The sequence below is a fragment of the Notechis scutatus genome, chromosome Z (assembly GCF_049901735.1).
Source record: "Notechis scutatus isolate UNSWTSFEM ecotype Mainland chromosome Z, rNotScu1.2, whole genome shotgun sequence".
In the NCBI taxonomy this organism is placed as follows: Eukaryota; Metazoa; Chordata; class Lepidosauria; order Squamata; family Elapidae; genus Notechis; species Notechis scutatus.
In genome coordinates this window covers 105,439,742-105,462,737 of record NC_142025.1, presented here as the reverse complement: position 1 = coordinate 105,462,737, position 22,996 = coordinate 105,439,742, and the positions used below count along the sequence as shown (strand labels likewise).

Below are 22,996 nucleotides of genomic sequence, written 5' to 3'. Positions count from 1 at the left end.
TCTCTAATGATCTAAGTGCTAGAGCCCACTGTAACTACATAGCCAAAAAGGCATTAAGAGTTGTTAACCTAATCCTATGTAACTTTTTATCTGGTAATATCACACTACTAACTAGATCATACAAAACATTTGCAAGACCAGACTTCCGGGTTTAGTCCTCCTCACAGACTGACTCTAGATCGCGACTGTCCGTGGCTATGGTCCGTGCTCTTTTGTTGGAGAGCCCTGATCATTGTGATTAGGGGCTGAAGTTGTCTTGCAGGGGGGTGGAGTAAGGGGAAGCTGCAAGCCAGGTTGAGGAGAGCCACATCTCCCCTCCTGGGCTTGGTCTTTTTCCCCCCTGAAGACAACTGAAGCAGTGGTGGTTTAAAATGGCCACCCCAAAGAGGAGGACTCGGCTGGATTAAGATTTGTGCAGGAGTGAAGAAAGAGGTGGATAACATCTGAGCCAGGATAATTGGGCAAAACAACTAACCAAAAGTACCCCGTGATTAAGGTAACATCAAACTGTTAAGAAAAGAAAAGTGAGCGGCGGAAATACAAAGGGACAGGAAAAAAATAAGAAAATAATTTTGACAGCTAAGTGGGGCTTTGAACTGGGAAAGTAAGAAGCCGGAACTAAAGACTTAATTAAATTGGACTAAAATATTTTGGCAATAAAAAGGTGTAAAATAAAGCTGGACTTAAGATTGTCAAAAAATAATAATAATAAAACTTACAAATTGGAGACTGGATTGTGCTGGAATATTGAGGTTCAAAAAACCCTAAATAATAAAATAGGGAGGAAAGGTGAGAACTTTGTATAATGGAGAGTGCCATCTTTTGACAAATAAACTCAAACAAAAGGGAAATCATCCTGTTTCGGTATGAACTTATGTCAATATAATGTTAAAGAATTTTTGAAACAAAGTAAGAATTTTAGAAAGTGAAAGCAGAACCAGAATAAAGAAAGAAGCAAGGAAAGACTGACTGTGGGATTGATTGATGTTTTTGGTATAGACCCTGGGTTGGAACAATTAAAAACTTTAGAAAACTTGAAGAAGAAAGAAGGAAAGTAAAAGTGTTTTTTTGTGGACTTCAACGATTATAAAATACAAGAGTGTGTAATGATGATATCTCTTTGGGAATTAAGAATGGAACTTAAAAATATGAGAGAATTACTACAGGAAAAAGGCAAATCACTTTGCTCTGTGTTAGAAGAAATGGAAAGGGCGATTGAAGAACAAGAAGAAAGAACTCCAGAGGAGGAGGAGTCGACTCAAGGAGAAGCCATTTTAAATAGACAATTAACACAAAGAACACTACAAAGACGAGGGGAAAGAAGAAAGGCTTAAAAGTTGAAATTTAAGAAGATAATCATAAAGGGGAATACCTGTGAGATCAGGAGAGGTAGAAAGGCACAGCAGAAAAGGGGAAAGGAAGATATCAAGAAAGAGAGGGATATAAACTGGAATGAGAAAAGATATGGGAAAAAGAGGGGGAGGAGGGGCAGTAAGAAAGCTGCAGGAAATAAAGAAACACGGAAATAGTAAAATGATAAAAAGAAATTGTTTTTTCAGAGATAATGGTTGATGAATTAAAAGGGGGATTCTGCAGGGTGACAAGTGGTAACAAGAATATATTTGCAATTAAAAAAATACTTAGAAAATAGGGTAATATAGATTATTAATGGAGGGATAGATACTGATAACTCTTATTAGATGAATATACATTTTTATTTTTATCTTTAAAAGAAAAGTTAAGGTCTATTGAAGAAATTGTAATAATTGAAATGAATGTGAAGATGTTTAAAAATGAGGTCAATATCAGTGACCAGGAATTAAATAGTCAATCTATCCCTTTTATTTTTTTGAAATTAGAAATAAAATTAAGGGGGGGGGATATATTGCGGAATCCAAATGAAAAGATGTAATGATTATTATTGTAACTACTTAAAAATAAAGGTTTATTGGGAACCAAGATGAGGGAATAAAGGTATATTTTAACCACTGAGGTGTCACACTCAAAGCAGTAAAAGGGGGGAAACCTATGCTTGTTTCTTTTTTTTAGTGTTAAATTTTGTATTAATCTAGAATTTATAGGAAGAATGTGTGATGGAAAAAAAAATGACAGATTAAAGAACTATTTAAATTAATAAGCTAATACAGACTAGTAAAAGGAAGGAGAGACATTGGTAACTTTTTAAAAATTAGATAAATATATATTGTTATTATTTGTTTTTAAAATAAATATCAAAGGATTATATTTGAAATAATTGAAATGAAATGAAAGGATGTTTGGATTGAGATTAATCTAAGAGACTAGGATTAAATTGTTTGTTTCTCTCTTTTCTGAAAGTTTGGAATGGAAAAGGTAATAATAGAATTAAGTATGCATATATGAATGTATAACTATTTTCATATTTGTATGTAAAAGTGATGGCCCAGAAATATCTTGTCCACTAAAAAGAGCTTTTTGTTTTTATGTGAAAAACTGAATAAAATTTGTTTAAAAAAAAAAACATTTGCTAGATCAATACTCGAATACAGCTCATCAGTCTGGAACCCACATTATGTATCTGATATTAGGACAGTTGAGAAAATCCAGAAATATTTCACAAGAAGAGTTCTCCACTCCTCTACTCATTGTAGAATACCTTATGCCACCAGACTTGAAATTCTAGACCTAGAAAACCTAGAACTATGCCATCTTCGGTCTGATCTAAGTATGGTATATAAAATCATACATTGCAATGTCCTACCTGTAAATGAATACTTCAGCTTCAACCATAACAACACAAGAGCACACAATAGATACAAACTCAAAGTAAACCGCACCAAACTTGATTGCAGGAAATAAGACTTCAGCAACAGAGTGGTCAATGTCTGGAATACTCTACCGACTCTGTGGTTTCTTCCCCAAACCCCAAAAACTTTAACCTTAGACTGTCTACTATTGACCTCACCCCTTTCCTAAGTGGTCTGTAGGGGGCATGCATAAGTGCACCAATGTGCCTACCTTCCCTGTCCTATTGTTTCTTTTATTTTTCTTATATGTACCCATTTCATGTATTCATAACTATGTATATACTTACATATATTATCTTGTAAGCGATTGACAAATCAAAATAAATAAATAAATAAAACTAACACCTTGAATTCCACTCAGAAGAAAACTGCTAGCAGGTTTTGAGATTAATAATCATAAGACAAAAATTAACAAGAAATATGAAAAAGATCAAACAGAATTGATGAAGAAAATGAGTTTTAAGATTAATAAAAAGTTACATATTTGTGTGTCGCTATGAGAAATATTAATTGTATGTTGTTTCAAAATAATTATGTTAAAACTGGGAACAAAATTAAAAATAACATACTAAAAGAAGCTACAGTTTTTATTGTTGGGGAGAATTTCTATGATAAACATATATTTCCCTAGAATGATCTTTTTATTTCAGACAATATCTATTTTGACAACTGTAGTACCATTAACAAAGATAAAACAATATATCCAAGTTTGTATGGCACTAGAAAAAGTCACAAGTTAAATAACAAAAGTGTTATAAGATGCAAAAGAAAAAAGAAGATTGGGTCTATCTGGTTTAAAATTAGACTTTGCAGCTTGTGGAAAAAGAATGGGTGTTTCTGAAAAGTAAAAGACTTTTAGAGTTAGAAGAACAAGATCTCAAATTTGGATGGCATGGATTCCTGTTAGAAGTCAAGGTTAATGTAGATTTCAAATTTTATATTATTTGGACTTGTAATTGAGAGAATATGGAATAGATACAAATCCTGGTCACATTTGTTCTTATGCTGAGAGCCACACTTTTGTTGTTGTCAGCACAAGAAGTGTTTTATGGGTGAGAAATAATAGGCAAAGTTAAATGTTTAACATATCATGAGATAACAGAATTTTACCAATATAAAATAAAATCAAGAGAACAACTAGAAGGGTCATTATAATGTGTTTGGTAGACATATTAAAAAAGAAATAAATTTTTGGCCTCAAATTCATACAGTTATTCAGAGGATTTCAAAAATTAATATTCAGTTGCAACCAGAACTTTTCCTCTTGGGATTGGTGAATAAAGAGTTAGAAAAAAGTCATGGAACATCTTTTTATGCATGGTAAGTGAAGTAAGATGCTTGTATATACAAAGATGGAACATCTGGCAATAGCTGTAACAGAAATGGTTAGTGGTGATGACAAAGATAATATCTACACTGACCTTAAATTTCTTATGGAATTTTTGCATAAAAGAAAAAAAATGTTCCTTTTTTATGATTAGACGAAATAGATAACAGAAAAAAAGAGCCATCTTATAGAAAAACTGTTTAAACTATCATTGTTCTTACAACCATCATGAAGAAGATTGGAAGCAACTTTTTAATATCTTTCTTTTTTCTCTTTTTCTTCTTTCCTTTTCTTCTAATTTTTCTTTTTTGCGCTTTTAGTTTTATTTTCCTTCATTTATTCCTTTTCTTTCTTTTTCTACTTTAGTTTGTATTGGTTCTTATTGTTATTTAAAGTTATATATAATTTTTATATATAAAATTAATCACCAAGAAGGAAATGAAGAAGTTATAATGTAGTAGGATTCCCCAAACATACAAGGATATATTCTGTGATACCTATCTCATTTGCTTTCTCTTCATACAGCAATCTTGTCATATCTTTATGCAGTGTACCAGTTAAAATATAATGAAGAAATCATTTATATATATCCTCCACTAGATGTTACAATGACAAATCCCAATTTTATTAAAGATAGTAGCTTCCAATGCCTTACCAAAAACCAATCACCATATTTTAGCATCTTTATTTTAAACATCTTTATTTTATGAATTAAATTGTTGAAATGATTGGTATAAAAAGGAAATCTTCCAGTTTTGTTCAATCTATTTATTTATTTTTGTCTTGGAAACTTGAAAAAAAATAGAATTTCAAAATGTTCTACTGATTAATATTTTTTAATATTTGAGCAAGAAAGTTTAATTTTGATTGTTTTTAATCAGTGCTTATGGTAGGAAATTTACAACTTTGTTTCATATAATCCATCTCATTCCTCCTTCTCCATTCTAAACTACTGTATATAATGTCACATCTACAAGACAGATCATTTTTGATTAGAATCAAGTTACAATGATTAATCAGAAGTCCAAATACAATTACATTCCTGATTAAGTTGTATTTTCTCAATTGATTCATTTTGTTAAAAAAAAGTCAGCGCACTAATTTTAACATTGATATTACCCTTCTTTATAAAATGGACAAAGTACAAAATTACAGTCAAAATCATTTTCACTACTTCATCACAGTTGTTACATCCTTGACAAGCAAAACACCAGAGATGTACAGTTGTGGCTGCAAAGACATACAGTAACTATTCCTAGTTTAGCAAATATGTTCAACATTTTTACCAGTTAAAGATAAAGAATCTCTTTGGCCTATCCCTTTGTGAGTGCTCCATGGAAGCTAGGAAAATCTTGATGGCAGTGTGGTTCTATATGAAGGCCATATTTTGGGAGAGTTGGGGGCTTCCCTGTGTATCTGGTTACCCACTGGAAGAACAGACTGCTGGACTAGATGGACTGGACATCTGATCCAGCTAGGCATTATTTGTGTTCTTATCTTCTGTCTAGTTGCCTTCAAAAAATGGTTCTCAACTTATCAACAGTTCTTCTTAAAGCCTGGTGAACTTCTTTATTTCTTAAAGTATAGATGAGGGGATTGGCCAGAGGAGTCAGGATTGTATAAAAAATGGAGAAAAATTTATTGAGATGCCTCAGAGTTGGGGTGTCTGGCAATATATAGACAATGATTAAGGTGCTGTAAAAAAGACAAACCACCATAAGATGAGAGGAGCAGGTTGAAAAAGCTTTCTGTCTTCCAATAATAGATTGGATTTTTATGATGCTGAAAATGATACAAATATAAGAACTGAAGGTCAGGAAAAATGGAGCAACAGTAAAAATAAAAGACAAGAGAAGAACAATGAGTTCAAATAAGCTAGGATCACTGCAAGACAGTTTTTTCAGTGGACTTAAGTCACAAAAATAATGATCTATCACATTAGATCCACAGAATGAAAACTGAGCTATCAGAAAGACAATAATGCTATTAGCCATAAAACCATTTATCCATGCTACAGCTATAAGCTGTAAACAAACTTCCTTATTCATTAGAGAAGTATAGAATAGAGGTCTACATATTGCCAAATAACGGTCATAAGACATTGCTGCAAGAAGAAATGTTTCTACGCCTACACAAGAGCCAAAGAAATAATATTGGATTAGACAGTTTCTAACAGTAATAGTTCTGTCTCCACCGAATACATCAGATAACATTTTTGGTAAGATAGTCGAAGAATAGCAAATCTCCACACAGGACAAATTCCCAAGGAAAAAGTACATTGGGATATGAAGGTGTTGGTTAGCTGCCACTAATATGATGATGATGATGTTTCCAATTGATGTCACAAGATAAATCACCAAGAAGAGCAAGAAAAAAAAAGGCTGCAGTTCAACTGGATTCCCTAATCCTAAGAATAGGAATTTTGTGGTGCTTGTCTCATTTCTCTTGTCTATATACAACATTTTGTTTGGTTAATAATTATTATACCAAAGTTAGAATATAATCAGGACATCATACAATATTATGCTCTACTAGATAACTCAACTTTCATTTTTTAAAAAGTCTTCAAAGAATTGAAGGTCTTATCGAAAAATAAACCAGGGATTCTTTTCTCTGTGTTTTGGCTAACAAGTGAAATCAGCAAAAGAAGGAAGCATCTCATCTGGTTTTATTCAGTGTACGTGCTTGGATCTTGGAAGATATGCCCTGGGAAAATAATGAGAATTACAGTGAACAGCAAAAATTAAAATATAGTAATCGTAGTTTGTGCCATTTTTTGTGACAATGGTGATGGGAGGAAAGATACTACAGGTAGTCTTCCAGTTTTGACCACAGTTAACCCCAAAATGTATGTTGTTGTGAAACATTTGTTAAGTGAGGTTTAGCCATTTTACAACCTTACTTCCCACAGTTGTTAAGTGAATCATTGCAGTTGATAAGTTAGTAACCTGATTGTTAAGTGAATCTGGCTTCCCCAGATTGACTTTGCTTGTCAAAAGGTTATAAAAGGTGAACATGACCTTAGAACACAGCAATAGTCATACATATGAACCAATGCCAAGCATCTGAATTTTGATCACATGATCATGGGAATGCTTCAAGGATTGTAACTGAAAAATGATCATGATACTTTTTTCAGTGCCATTGTAACTTTGAACTGTCACTAAATGAACTGGTGTTAGTCAAGGACTACCTATACCCTGTTTCTCTGTGATTGTCCCGTATGTCTACATCTCTAAACTGTAAAAGATTATATCTACATAATGATAAATTAAGCATTAGAATTAAGGTGCAACTAACAATAGGGAAAATGATTTTGTAGCAAAGAAACATGCATACAGAATTCCGAATAAGATGCTATTTGATCTAATTGAAACAGTGATACTGTCATTTTTCATAATGAAAGTTATAATTAGCAAAAATGTTGACACAATTTTACTTGATTAAACAAGGAACTAATGATTATGGTGACAAATTATTTTCCTTCATCATCATATAAAGCCTCATATTAAAAAATTTGCACAAAAATATAATAGCTGAACCATTAGAAAATCTAATTCTGGAATAAAATTACATTTTCCACACAAAAGAAACAATAAATAGAAATATTTATGAGTAGATGATGATCACCAATCTAAAAAAGAGGAGAAAATTATCAATAGCTGTTGATTATACAGAGTTTTGCTTATTGAAAAAGGAAAGAACCATACATTTCAATTTCAGGTGTTGGAGAACACAATTGAAGTGGAACTATGGAACTTGATCTGGCATTTAGAGTTCATGTACATCCCTGGCTCAATGCTTGAAAATATAAAGCAATCGAACTTGAATCTTCATAAATCTTTTTTCAATATGCTTCTTTAATAAGTTTTAAAAGAATATCCTTCCTTAGCAAAAACTGTGGGGGGAAACCCATACAATTGAAAGATAAACCATTTAGGAATCTTCTTTAATGGTGGAAGAACCAAGCAATAAATTTAGAATTAAATAAAAAAACTAAATTTTGATATTATTAAGAGTACTTAGCTTTATAGAACAAACAGTGTTCAAGGGTTCCATTTGAGGAATACACTACTTGACAGAAACACCTTACAAGGACTGCCGAAATAGTGGACACTGAAGGTAGAATAATTAGTTACAGACGATATTGTCAATTCTACATTTTTTTTCTGAAGGGCATAAATTAATAAACCTAAATTGAGTGCTTTTGTACTACAAATAAATATTGACACAAACAGCAATTATTTGAGTTTAAGGGTGTTCACTTAACACTACAACAATTCATTGAATGGGATCTCCAGAAATACTACAATGTCATCCCCGCAATAACAAAGATGTTTTGTTCAGAAGATTTTTTTTATATTTCCTATTGTCATAAAAAACATAAATAGAAGAAGACCATTTCCTTGGCTAGAATTTGGGTCTGTCTTCCTTGATATTTAAGGAAATCTTATTTCATTGCAATACTTATTTCAATTATTTTGTTGACATGTCTTCATGCTTCTGCTAGTTAATAAATGTTTGCAGATAAAATATGGTAAAGGCAACTTTGCAATAGTAAAACTGTGAATATTATCAAGAGTTTGTAAAACATGTTTGATTCTATTACTGTAAATAGAATACTGGTTTGGGTATGATTTGCTAACCAGGAATATATTTGTATTTGCATTCAGCTTTTGCAATAGGCTTTCATAGCCAACTACATTGTTTAATTTATAATAATTATCATTATGTCTTCCTTTTATTTTGCTTATTAAGTAAGTTGAATTAATTATTCAATTTATATATGCCTGAACATATGTGCATAAAAATTCTAGTTGATAATCATAATTGTTGACAAGAATCCTGTCTCCTTATTGTTAGCCTTCCTGTAAAACATATTGCTTTGTATAAGAAATTGAATCCACTCCAGCACAAAACTATTAATAACAACTCAGACTAATCTAAATAAGAAAACATTAATTTCAACAGAATGTTATTTCTTGTTAATACAATAAGTAGTCATTTCTTTTCTTAGAAGGATGTGTTCTAAAGTTTAATTACTCTAGTGTAAGATAAATATATTGTTGATTTATCTGCTTCTTTGGGCAAACGGCATTTGGCCAGATGTATATAGATGTATAACAAATGGCTATATAAATTGAATAAATGATAAATAAATAAATAAATAAATAAATAAATCCCCCAAACTGGATATTTAAATTAATTCAAGGAGAGCACCAAATATTTTTCTAGACATCAATACAGGGGGAAAAAACTTCTCTTTTGTTTAATGTGGCCTAAATTGGCTTTATTAATACATAATTGCATTATTTCTTTTAAAAATATTTGTTGAATTGCTAAATAAATCCAATGGTTGGGCTCCTATACAAAAGTAAAGTATAAACTATCATTTGCAGAGCATAACCCTAATTCCCCAGATCAAGTTGAACTAAAATGATATCATGATATAAATTTATAGTACTTACTAAGATTTACGAAGCCAACAAATATTTTAGTGAAAGAGAACATTAGGACAGGAGTATCATCTTTTAAAAATCCATGAAACTATCTAAAATAATTAGCAGCAAGTTATTGTTTTATTTATTGATGTCCCAGAGAATCAATACTGGATTCCCTCCCCCAAAGTACTACTCCAAGCAAGCTACAGCATTTTCTGCTTTGAGATAAAATTATTTCCAAAATAGCATTTGATAAACATTTAAAATAATTAACCCCGGGAGATCTGAGGCTGCTTTTCTGGTTTTCTGATGCAATTTGATTATGAACTAAAAAGGACTTGGGATTTCTCTTTTATTCAGAGCTTGCTAATTCTGAAGAATGTTAACCCTTTGCAATATTATTTGGGCAATCCATAGGCTCACATTTTTTGTACTAGTAATAAAACTAATGTACACCTTTTATTGCTAGCATTTTGAAAATTTTACTTTATCTCTAATCTCAAGAAAAGGCAGGATCTGCAGACTTTGCATATGCTTCAAAGGTCAGATGGGTTGCTTTGAGATATATTTTTAGTGATACCACCAGGTTCTGATTATTAGTTTGCATAACTCCAAGCATTATATCTCATTTTGTTTCCTGTTTCCCAGTTTAAATTTCCTAGAAATCCTAGGAGGGAGGGGATTCGCCTTCACTGGAGCTGACTTCAATCTTCTATCTTCCATCCTGGCTACTAAACCAATTTCTATTCCCTTAAAATAATGGTCTGAATCTTTATGTATCCCTGGTAGGACTACAACAGAGCCTTCATGTCTGGAAATTTGTCAGTTTGGAATGTTGAAAATCAATCACATGGGGGGGGAAAGTTATTAAGCAATGAACTAACTAATCCCATACTTCATTATTATATTAGACTAGAAAATCTGTGACCTCTTGGCCATTGTAACAGATATACATTTAATAAATAAATAAATAAATAAATAAATAAATAAATAAATAAATAAATAAATAAATAAATAAATAAATAAATAAATAAATTCCCTTGACAGATTCTCCAATGCCTTCAGCAATGATAGTGCTTCTAATTTAGTTTAATTTACTTTATTGTCATTGCACCTCGTACAACGAAATCAAACACCATCTTCAGTGCACATAATGACCATGACCATGAAAATAAACACAAACACACATCCTTCACCCTTCACACATTGAACTGAAAACCTCCGACACCACACCAACACTGCACTATACAGTAGAATTCAAAAAGCTACTGCCCTGGAATAGAAGTTATTTTCCAGCCTATTTGTCCTTGTTTTTATTATTCTGTACTGTCTGCTAGTTCAAAAAAAAAAGGGTTCCTAGGATGAGATGGATTTTTGAGAATGTTTTGAACTTTCTTAAGGCTATAAAGCTCTTCCAAAGAGGGAAGAGGGCAACCAATGATCTTCTGAGCAATGACATTAACCCTTTGGAGTGCTTTCCTATCTGCCACTGTGCAATTGGCAAACCATACAGAGGTGCAGTATGTTAAAATGTTCTCTATGGTCCAGTGGTAGAAGGTCACCAGCAGTTTTTCATTCAGTTGTTTTCTGAGAAGTCTCAGGTAGTATAATCTCTGCTGGGCCCTTTTGACCAGGGCTGCAATGTGGGCACCCCAGGTCAGGTCCTCTTTTAAGGTAATACCCAGAAACTTAAAACTGGCCACTTTCTCCACTCGGTCTCCATTGATAAGTAAGGGCTGGATGTCTGATCTGTTCCTTCTATAATCCACTATAAGCTCCTTGGTCTTATTGGTGTTGAGGACCAAGTTATCCACACCATGAAAGCAACCGGTCCACCTCAATCTCGGTAGGCAGACTCATCCTCCCCGGTGATAATATACTTCTTTCTGTGGAAAAGTTAATTCAGGGAGATACTCAGAGATGTATCTGCCTTGAAAATAGCACATGTAAAAAGCCTGGTCAGACATTAGCAGTTGATCACAAGAAATGTTTGGAGTATGTCATAAAATATTTTATGATATTAATAAAAGAGAATATTTATATCTCAGGATTGACTTGTGAGTTCTTTGGTGCTCTCTGAGCTTTGTTGTTTTTTTCTTCTTCTTGCAGATCTTTCATTACCAAATTAGATAGCATCTTCAGTGTTAGAAGGAAGTGGGATTTTCTGTCATTTATGTTTTATGATAATTTTACAAAGTGTTTTTATTAAATTCAGCAAATGTCAATTCCACAGGAATTGTAGCTTTATTTGGAATGACTCATACCACCATCTGATCTGACTAGTGATTGCACATTGCATGGTGGTGATATTAAAAACCACAGAGAAGCTTGAATTGGTGCAAAATGTAGTGTGTCTGTACTCAAGGGTATTTACCAGTGGCATACTGTATATTAAATTGTTCTGCAATCTCTAAATTCACTCCTGATTATGCCCTGATGATAATAATGATAATTTTAAATTTACACATCCTGAGGTTCATCAATATGAATCTTTAAATATTGATCTTGCAAAAGATTAAAACCTTATGTCTCAGAAAAAAAATATTTACCCCTTTAATTTGTTCAGTGGAATAATGGATCCAATAATAGGACGGGATAGTGTATTTGGTACAAAACTTTGTTGTGCTTTCACCTTAAATTACCTCTGCATTCTGCATTCTATCAGTTTGCCTCTGCACAGTCCTATTCTGGAAATCATAATTCTTATCTTGAATTAAATCTTTTTAAATAAAATGAGATGTGCTTTCAATAAGCATATATTGATTTGTCCTGCCAACAGTGTCTGAATAAAATAAATGAACTGTGGGAGATGTATATTTGGGCAAAGTTCCTTCATTTTTGATAATTTTGATGTGCATCATTAAGCATTAGCTTTTTGGTAAATTTATTGTGCATCATTAAATTATAATAAGTAAACTGGGAGATGTATCCCACAGGTTTTACCTGCTATATGAGATAAGTGTGCACAAGGACATTTCCCCAGAGAATATAAAGAAAGGTTTATTTTTTAAAGAGTGTAGCTGTTTTATATATATTAGAAATATGAATCTAAAATTAAGATAAAGTTGAGAAAGAATAAATGGCCTTTCTTGTAATGGGAAAAAATCATGGGTTTGGTTTTCCTTTCCAGTTGCTCCAGTGTGAATTTTTCAGCTTTCAGGTGATAATATACAAATCCTATTTCAGTAGTTGGTCCTTGTGCAGGCAACAGTTTTATTTTTTAAGTCACCCAGTTTTTGTTACTTTTAAAATCCTCTTGCAAGCAGTTATTATGAAATAAGAGCATTTCAGCACTTAGGCAACTGGGAATTTTTTTCAACCAGAGTCTCCTTTGGTAAGATTGGCAGCATACAGGTTTAATGATTTTTTTCAAGGAGCTATGATTGAAATCTCAAGATCCATTTTCAATTATGCCTATAGACAGGTTTCAGAAACAACACACAGAATTTGAGGTGCTTCTCAAGGCTATGTACTCTACTTTACTCTTCTCTGTATATACCAATTACTATATGTCTAAGGAGCCTCTGTTTTTTTTTTAAGAATTTTTATTTTTAAAAACAAACATACACATACAAAACATAAAAACATACAACCATCTTTCATTTTATATACATACAGTGTGTCAGTTGGTTACAAATCTTTTGTGCTATTCTTTTGTAGTCATTTACTCACAATTTTCATATTGTCGAACTAACGTATGCTTGTATATTTATCAGTTATTAATCATCCATGACTAAACTATTTATTCCATCATTTTATACGAGATGTTCCAAGTTTTATCATAAAATTTATGTTATATTTTCAACCAGTGGTTATTTATGTCTATATTATGTCTTATATCAATCTATTAAATTTCTATCACAAAATTATCTAGTCTATTATATTACCATGTCTTTTTGTCCAAACATTGATAAAACAAATCCCATATCATATAAAATTACCTTCTTGTTCTCTAATTTCAAATGTCAATTTACTCATTTCAGCACAGTCCATAATTTTCTTAATAACTTCCTCCTGCCTAGGAATTTTATCATTTTTCCAATTCTTAGCAAATACAATCCTAGCCGCTGTTAGTACATTTACAATCAAATATTTCAACTCTTTGTTGTATATTTCCGGTATAATTCCCAATAAAATATTTCTGGTTTAAAGTCTACATGTTGTTTTATCATTTTTTCCAACCATGGGTGGATTTTAGTCCAATATTTCTTTGCGTCCAAGCATGTCCACCACATATGGTAATATGAACCAGGTATCTGATGACACTTCCAACATTTATCTGATTTATTCTTAAACATTCTCGCAAGTCTCGTCGGGGATAGATGCTACCTGTAAAACAAATTTTCTTTATATGCAGTTGACATTGTCATTTTATAATTTTGAACCACAATTTTTGCCATTTTTCTAAATCAATCCCATATCCAAAAAATTTTCCCCAAGCAATCATCATTTCTTTAACTTGTTCCTCCTCCAATTTAAATTCTAATTAGTGTCCATAAAGTTTTTTAATTACCTTTTCATCAGTACCCATCAAAATCTTATCTAAGTCAGTCAACTTATCATAAATACCTCCTGCTTTAACATCTTTGTCAAATCTAGATTGTATTTGCAAATATGAAAACCAATTCATTTTTACACCTTGTTCTTCCAATGCTTACATAGATTAAAGTTCACCCTTTTCATTCAATATCTCACCATATCTGTTTGTTCCTTTTTATATATTATTGGATAAGAAAAAACCTCAATGGTAGATATCCATAGTGGAATTTTTAAATAATATTGTCTTTTTATCTTCTCCCAATTTAAAAACAATGCCTCTCGAATATAATGTCTTCTAAAATACTCCTGTGTTTTAGTTCCCTTGTTCCAAAGGAAGGCATGCCATCCCAACAGCAAGTCATGCCCTTCTAAGGTCAATAGTCTATTGTTTCTTAATGTTATCCATTCCTTTACCCACATCAAATTTGTTGATTGGTAATACAACTCCCAGTTAGGCAAGGCAAACCCTCCTCTTATTCTTGCATCTTATAACAATTTTAATTTTATTCTTGCTTTTTTGCCCTGCCAAATATATTTCAACCCAGTTCTATTTAAATCTTCAAAAAACTCCTTCCCTAGTCGGATTGGAATTGTCCAGAATAAATATACATTCATCTTAATTGTAGATATTCTCCCAATCAATGATAATTGTAAGTTTCCCCATTTTGTCAAATCTTTCGCAATCTGTTGTTTGAGTTTAAAATAATTATCCTCCTCTAAGGAGCCTCTGTTAAAGTACTGAAGTTTGCAGAGGATACAACAGTCATTAGTATCATTTAAGATGGTGATAGGCTTACATATATAACAACTGGCCCATTGGTCCAGCCAGAATAATCTGGAGTTGAAAATGCTTAAAACCATAGAGATGAGAGTGGAATTTAGGAGTCTTTCTATTTTACCACTTATTACTATATTAGATAGCACAATTTCAATAGTAGAGTCCTTCAAGTTTTTGGATTCTATATGAAATGAATGCCTAACATTAGAACCATCATTAAAAAGCCATACCCAAGAATGTTCTTCTTGCATCTCATTTTCTACAAATCAGAAAATTCAGACTGGCCCAGGAGCTTTTGATACAGTTCTAGAGAGAATTATTGAGTCTGTCATTTGTATTTCTGTAACTGTCTAGTTTGGTACAGGAACCAAACTTGACAGCTCAGACTTCAAAGGATGGTTAGGACTGCAGAAAAAACAATTGCAACTTAGTTGCTTTCCAGAGATGACCTGTATATTGCAAGGGTGAGAAGGAGGGATGAGAAAATATCTACAGACTCCTAACATACTGCACATAAACTCTTTCCATTCCTCCCCTCGGGACACTACTACAGAGCATTGCATGACAAACACAACTAGACACAGAGACAGTTTTTTCCTTCTTGCCATCACTGTTCTGAACACCTAATTCCCACAGTACTGTCTTATATCTAAGTATATTTACTGATGACTGTAGTATTATTATTTTTCTCATTTTCTCTACTACCTCCTATTATTGGTATCATGATTATTATTACTCTGGGATTTTTGCATGTACATTGAGAGTTTCTGCACTGGAGACCAATTCCTTGTGTGTCTAACCACACTTGACCAAATAAAGTTCTCTTCTCTTCTCTTCTACTCTCTTCTATGATCTATTTTCTTTTTAGAAATCTTATTTCTATCCAAAAATAGACCCTAAATTAAAATTTCCAGCGACTATTAGAATAATGTAAAATGTATTCAATTAAACCATAAAATTACATCTATCGCATGCTATTCAAAGATTTCTATGTTTAACTACTAAAATGTATAGTGATATTTAATATCTAAAATTTCTTATTAGATGTTTTGAATAATATTATTTTGAAAATATCATACCTGGGCTATGGCAAAAAAAGTGAATATACATTCATAAATTATTATCTTTATGCCTGTAAATAGTGTCCTAAAGAAACTGTTAATCCTCAGTCTTTGAATTAGCTTTGTATTGATGCAAAGATAAGAGCACGTGAAAGGATTATTGCTAGTTCCTATGTACATTAAGTTCAATTTATTCTGTAAAAATGGAATCACATTTTTTTAAATGAAGAAAATTGTGCAATTTTATTAGAGTTGGATAACTCTAACACATAGATAGAAGATAGATATGAATAGGTAAATAGATGATAGATAGATAGATAGATAGATAGATAGATAGATAGATAGATAGATAGATAGATAGATAGATAGATAGATAGATAGATAGATAGTTAGATAGATAGATAGATAGATAGATAAAAAAATAAACAGGATAGAGATAAAAGTTTTGTTTTATTTTTTGATGTTTTAGTTTAGTGTATTTAATTTAATGTAAAGTTCCCAAGAGTGAGAGAGGCAATTGCTGTTGTCTTCTCTGAATTGTTCAAGTCTCTTAGAGGAGCAATTTTGTAGATAATCAAATGTTATCTAATTAATCTCTGGTTTAAAGTGGCCTTACTGCAGATTGTGAAAATTCTCAAGATCTGGCTATATTTCTGGGGATGGGGTTAATGTTGGTATTATGCCTCAATATATAGCTAGTTATTCCCCAATATATAGCTATTTTGTACTATCTGCACCATTTATTATTCTGTTCATTTTAGTCAAGGCTGCTGGTTTGTATGGGTTTTTTCATGGAATGGGTGGCCAAATTAAATTATTTGAATTATTGCAGTCATTATCATTCATCTTGAGAGAATCAAAACTGGTATGGAACAACATTTTCTCCCTTTTGGAGTGCAGAATCAGCATGAGATCATAAATGTTGTCTTTCTAGCCAAGTCAGGCATCATCTGCATTGTCTCTAACAAGGACAAGAAATTGGAAAGTAGAAATTAGAGTTTCACAAACATGTGTTTGCTGAAAATGATCCCATATTTTTCTTTAAACTTTCAAGACAGTATCCAAAATTAAGCACTTTTAGATCCCTACCTTGCCCTGCTGTACCTCTTGGAACATCATAATTTTCTAAGATCATCATGATCCTTGATGATCATGCTATCAGCACTATGCATTTAAAACAAAACAAAAATTATAGCAATATCAATAGCACGTAGAGTTACATACCACTTCACAATATCAATAGCACTTAGAGTTATATACCACTTAGAGCTCTCTAAGCAGTTTATAGAGTCAGCATATTGCCCCCCACAATCTGGGTCCTCATTTTACCCGTGTCAGAAGGATAGAAGGCTGAGTCAACCTTAAGCCTGCTGGGAACTGCTAAATTGCAGGCAGCCAGCTGTCAGCAGAAGTAGTTTGCAGTACTGCACTCTAACCACTACACCACCACAGCTCTTATAATGCTCTTATTCAATTTACATCTTTATCAAATTTCAAAATCAAACATTAAAATATAAATTAAAATGAAAGGGAAAGTGGAAGTGAATAATAAAACAAATTATCTATAAAATAAATGTTGTTCAGTTTACATCAAAATTGGTAATTAAAATGTATTGTTCAAAAATATGTGTATTTATTCAATTTAAACTGACCATTTCACTATTGAACAACTCTTTTTTTTAAGGGAGAAAAGTAATTAATTGAAAAATATTTCAATGAAACAATCAATAAAACACACTAATTATACAAAATTCTAAAGAGAAATGTGGCCTTGCCCCTCCAAGTTTTAAATTGTATTATAAAGTAAGCTGCTTGTAATGAGTAAAGTCTCCAAATAGCAAAATGGCAATTCTGGAGGTAGCTATGTATACAGACATGATACACTCAGGTTCTATGAACTTAAAAAAAGGAAGAATTATTTAATGAAAAGATCTTCACCTGAAGATCAGATCTCAAAAAGGAAGGAAGAACATCAGGAAAAAATGAATATGAAATGCTAAATAATAAATCAACACCATTTATTAGGCTGTAAATACAAACTTTTATTTAGACTTGACACAGAATAAAAACTTGCAATAAAATGCATAAAACATTCAAATAAAGTTACCATACAATAGTTGGAAGAATGATGGACTAAATCTATAAAAATTTACACTGTTATAAACTAAAGAAAAATTGTTATAAAATGTTTTATTGACGGCATACTACAATAGTGGGATTCAAAAATTTTTACTACTGGTTCTATGGGCGTGGCATGGTGGGCATGGCAGGGGAAGGATCCTGTAAAATCTCCAGTCAGAGGTGGTATTTGCCGGTTCTCTGAACTATTCAAAATTTCTGCTACCATTTCTTCAGAACTGGTCAGACCCTATTGAATACCACCTCTGATATACTACCACTATCTATGAATATTATCTAAGACATACGTCAGTAGATGGTGGAAATGCCAGGATATAAAATAAACATTTTATTACATGTGGTATATAAGTAAAAAATAATGCAAACATTATACATAGCATAATACAGAATATTTTGGAATTTAAATTTGAAATGAAATCATAACTTTTTATTAGAAATAATCTCTAAAATAATCAACAAGAAACATAATAACTAAATGAGATATATGCTTACACTTGTGAGAATAAACTTTGTTCAACGCTGGAAGAAAAGCCCAATTGTAACAATATCTTCATTAGGAATTAAAACTTGAAGAATATGTACAATACACTAGTTTATTAAGCTTTAGAAATGTGCCTGTTCTATGTATCTCCAATACAATTACTTCTAATGATTGTAATAAATATATATTATACAAAATGGTTATTTTTAAAATTAAAATAGGCTGATTTCTCTCCTCATTTACATCTGCTAATTTGCAATATTTATAAGCATTTAGCCCCCTTAAAACCAATTAATAGATGATTGTATCTAACATGACGTGTGATGTATTGTATACCGGGGCACAATTCTTGTGCAAAGTTAAACTTATTTATTTATTTATTTATTTTATTTGATTTGCCAATTGTTTACAAGATAATAAGTATAAGTGTATACATAGTTGTGAATACATGAAATGGGTACATATAAGAAAAATAAAAGAATAAGAGAAACAATAGGACAGGGACGGTAGGCACGTTGGTGCGCTTATGCACGCCCCTACAGACCTCTTAGGAAAGGGGTGAGGTCAATAGTAGACAGTCTAAGGTTAAAGTTTTTGGGGTTTGGGGAAGAGACTACAGAGTCGGGTAGAGTATTCCAGACATTGACCACTCTATTGCTGAAGTCGTATTTCCTGCAATCAAGTTTGGTGCAGTTTACTTTGAGTTTGTATCTATTGTGTGCTCTTGTGTTGTTATGGTTGAAGCTGAAGTATTCATTGACAGGTAGGACATTGCAATGTATGATTTTATATACCATGCTTAAGTCAGACTGAAGACCGCGTAATTCAAGGTTTTCTAGTTCTAGAATTTCAAGTCTGGTGGCATAAGGTATTCTACAACGAGTAGAAGAGTGGAGAACTCTTCTTGTGAAATATTTCTGGACTTTCTCAATTGTGCTAATATCAGATACGTAATGAGGGTTCCAGACTGATGAACTGTATTTGAGTATTGGTCTAGCAAATGTTTTGTATGCTCTGGTTAGTAGTGTGATATTACCAGAGAAAAAGCTACGTAGGATTAGGTTAACAACTCTTAATGCCTTTTTGGCTATGTAGTTGCAGTGGGCTCTAGCACTTAGATCATTAGAGGTGAGTATTCCAAGGTCCTTTACAGAGCTTGGGTCAGGTGTGCATACCCTGTTACTTTTGCTGTTGTTGCAAAACTAATAATTATATTTTGCTAATACAGGAAAATTCATATTAAAATCCTGAAACACAAAATTGCTGATTTTTTGATATCTGAGAAATGTATTGCCAAACTGAAAAGAGAAATCAATGCGTAAATTTCAATGCAACAATTATAAAACTTCATGGGAGAATAGACAGTAAATATCACCCCCGCCAGCAACTTCCTTGCTGTCCTAAAAGAAAAAGAAACCTCAAATCTAGATTAGCAGTTTTGATTGCAAAACATACTTGCATCTGTTTTAGCAGCTACATTCATCACCAAAGGCAAGGAGAGAATTCTATGGATATTTTCTTAAAGCAAGTGAACATTTGATAAGAATTTGTTTTAAGGATTTATGAACTTCTTTATTTCTTAAAGTATAGATGAGCGGATTGGCTAGAGGAGTTAGGATTGTGTAAAAAATAGAGAAAATTTTACTGAGATGTTTCATAGTGGGGATATCTCGGAACATATAGACAATGATTAATGTGCCATAAAAAAGACAAACTACCATGAGATGAGAGGAGCAGGTTGAAAAAGCTTTTTGCCTACCAATGGTAGATTGAATTGTTATGATGCTGCCAATGATGCAAATGTAAGAACTGAAGGTCAGTAAAAATGGAGGGATGGTAAAAATGAAGGACAAGAGAAGAACAATGAGTTTGAATAGTGTTGGGTCCCTGCAAGTCAGTTTTTCCAATGGAGTTAAGTCACAAATGTAGTGATCTATTATATTGGATCCACAGAAAGAAAGTTGGGCTAGCAGAAACACAACAATGCTATTAACTATCAAACCATTTATCCATGCCCCAGCCATAAGCTGGAAACAAAACTTCCTGTTCATAATAGAAGCATAAAATAAAGGTCTGCATATTGCCAAGTAGCGGTCGTAAGACATTGCTGCCAGGAGAAATGTTTCTATAGCTATGCAACAGCCAAAGAAAAAATATTGGGTTAGGCAACAATTTACAGTTATTGTTCTGTCTCCAGTAAACAAAGTGGTCAGCATTTTTGGCAAAATAGTTGAGGAATAGCAGGTTTCAAGGCAAGACAAATTTCCCAGGAAGAAGTACATGGGGCTGTGAAGGTGTTGGTCAGCTACAACTAACACAATGATGAGAAGATTCCCAGTTACTGTCACAAGATAAATCACCAAGAAAAGCATGAAAAGAAAAGGCTGTAATCCATTAGGATTTCCCAAACCTAAGAATATAAATTCTGTGATGCTTGTCTCATTTTCTTTCTCTGCAACTAACATTTTTTTCAGTTCAGCAAATATCCAAAAATAAAAACACAATCAGGAAACCACGCAATTGTGTTCTCCACTGGATCAGTTAAAATTAGAAATCCCAAATTTATAATTCAAAGTGGTCTTACTTCATTTAGAATCAACAATCTAATCCGGGACTGCTTTATATCTCCCTTTTTTATCTAATGAATGAAATTTTCACAGTGATGGGTTTATGAAGGAAGCATATTTCCCATAGGTTTTGTCCAGCTATCAGTCTTGCTATCAGAAGCTCCATCTTGTGGGGAAAAATAGATTACAAGAACTATTATATCAGTTAGTCTCTTAAAGTCTGAAACACTTGGAGTCCCTGCCAATAAATGCATATTGTTTTGTACAAAGGATTGATGTCATTATGAAACTTACTTGCCACAAGTGATTTTCAAACTCATAGATGTCCAGCCATCACTAAACCTAACACTAACATTCTCCACAATAAACATGTGTGTCTCTAAAGAATCTTCCCCAGGCATTTCAATTAAATGATCCATTGAGATCACTTGCTGCTGATTATCTAACTTTCTATAAAGCTTTAATCTACAACCAAATTGCTAGCCTCAAAAAAAATTTCTCCTTTAATTATGTTCCCCTGAATTTTCTTTTGTTTGGAATTTATTATTTTGGAAGAATAATGTCCCCTCCCCCAAGAAAATAAATCCTTAGAATCTGCAGGGTGATACTTAGGTACAGATGATATAGAGTAACCTGTACCATCAGCTATAGTTTTTATATCTTTCTTTCTATATATTGGTACTCTCTACCTCTTGGTACTGGGTTACCTTGAATTTATGTTTTACTGACAAAGAAATAAAGAGAGACTTCTATAGATCTATTTCAAGCTATTTAGCTCTCATCAGCTAGCCATACCCTTCTGGGATTCGAACCTAAGCAACTTGCATATTAGGTAGATGTATTAACCTCTAAGCCATGGGCTTTCCTTGCTTTGTTGATTTTGATGATTGTGACGATGATGCAAACAATAGAAATGGAGGAATTGTAAATAGGATGGTCATGCAAAAAACAAAGAGTTCAAAGAGACTTGTATCAGTATATAACAATTTCTCCAATGGACAAAAGTCAAAAAAACTAATGATCTATGAAATTAGGACCACAGAAGGGCAGTTGATCCATAAAAGCTGCCAGAATAACATTAAATATAAAACTACTTATCCATCCCACAGACATAAGTTGGAGACATAATTTCCTTTTCATAATAGAAGCATAGAGTAAAGGCCTATAAATTGCTAAATAGCAATCATAAGACATGACAGCCAAAAGATAAGTTTCTGTACTTCCACAAAAGCTAAAGAGATGGTATTGGGTTAGGCATCCACTTACAGTAATGGATCCTTCACCAGTCAGCAAGTTAGCCAACATTTTGGGCAGCAAGTGTCCAGGAAAGACAAATTTGAAAGGAAGAAGTACATTGGGGTATGAAGCTGCTGATTGTCCATAACAAGAAGAAAGATGAGGAAGTTTCCAGTTATTGTCATCACATAAATCATCAAGATGAATCAGAAAAGAAAACGCTCCACCTTAGGAAAAGTCCCAAAACCCAGAAGGATGAATTCTGTAATTCCCGTTTGATTTCCTTTTTCTGTATCTACCATCATAAAATGAAACTCAGATCTAGAATATATAAGAAAAAGAAAACAGATGTAAATTTCTAAAGCACTCTATTTCTCTCTGTCACTATAACTAAAATAATTGGAGAATTTGGATAACTAATGAATTTCGGCTTTTGTGCCTGGACTCCAACTGGAATGATGTGGTGTTAATGGACGCCTTCCAGGATGGCCTGTCAGATGAGCTGCAGGATGAATTAGTTCGAATGGAGACGCTCCAGACCCTCGATGCTCTGGTGGTGCAATGCCTGTGCATCGACGCACGTCTCCAATGGCGAAAGACCTATCGCACAGTCCAGGAGTTGCCATCCATGTCTGCAGCGC

The 22,996-nt window shown here is 32.7% G+C and overlaps 2 protein-coding genes across 2 annotated transcripts; both read right to left on the bottom strand.

Moving 5' to 3' along the window:
- Positions 1 to 2,239: 2,239 nt before the first annotated feature.
- Positions 2,240 to 6,575, bottom strand: LOC113424408 (olfactory receptor 5G9-like). Its single transcript, XM_026686081.2, has 2 exons — positions 5,639 to 6,575; positions 2,240 to 2,262 (listed from the first exon to the last, which is right to left on the bottom strand). Exons 1-2 carry the CDS (start codon positions 6,573 to 6,575, stop codon positions 2,240 to 2,242), a joined length of 960 nt encoding a protein of 319 aa, XP_026541866.2.
- An 11,153-nt stretch (positions 6,576 to 17,728) lies between these two features.
- On the bottom strand, positions 17,729 to 21,017 carry LOC113424407 (olfactory receptor 5G9-like). The gene is made up of 3 exons (XM_026686080.2): positions 20,101 to 21,017; positions 19,251 to 19,314; positions 17,729 to 17,830 (listed from the first exon to the last, which is right to left on the bottom strand). The coding sequence occupies exons 1-3, from the start codon at positions 21,015 to 21,017 to the stop codon at positions 17,729 to 17,731; spliced, it is 1,083 nt and encodes a 360-aa protein (XP_026541865.2).
- Between the last annotated feature and the right edge of the window lie 1,979 nt (positions 21,018 to 22,996).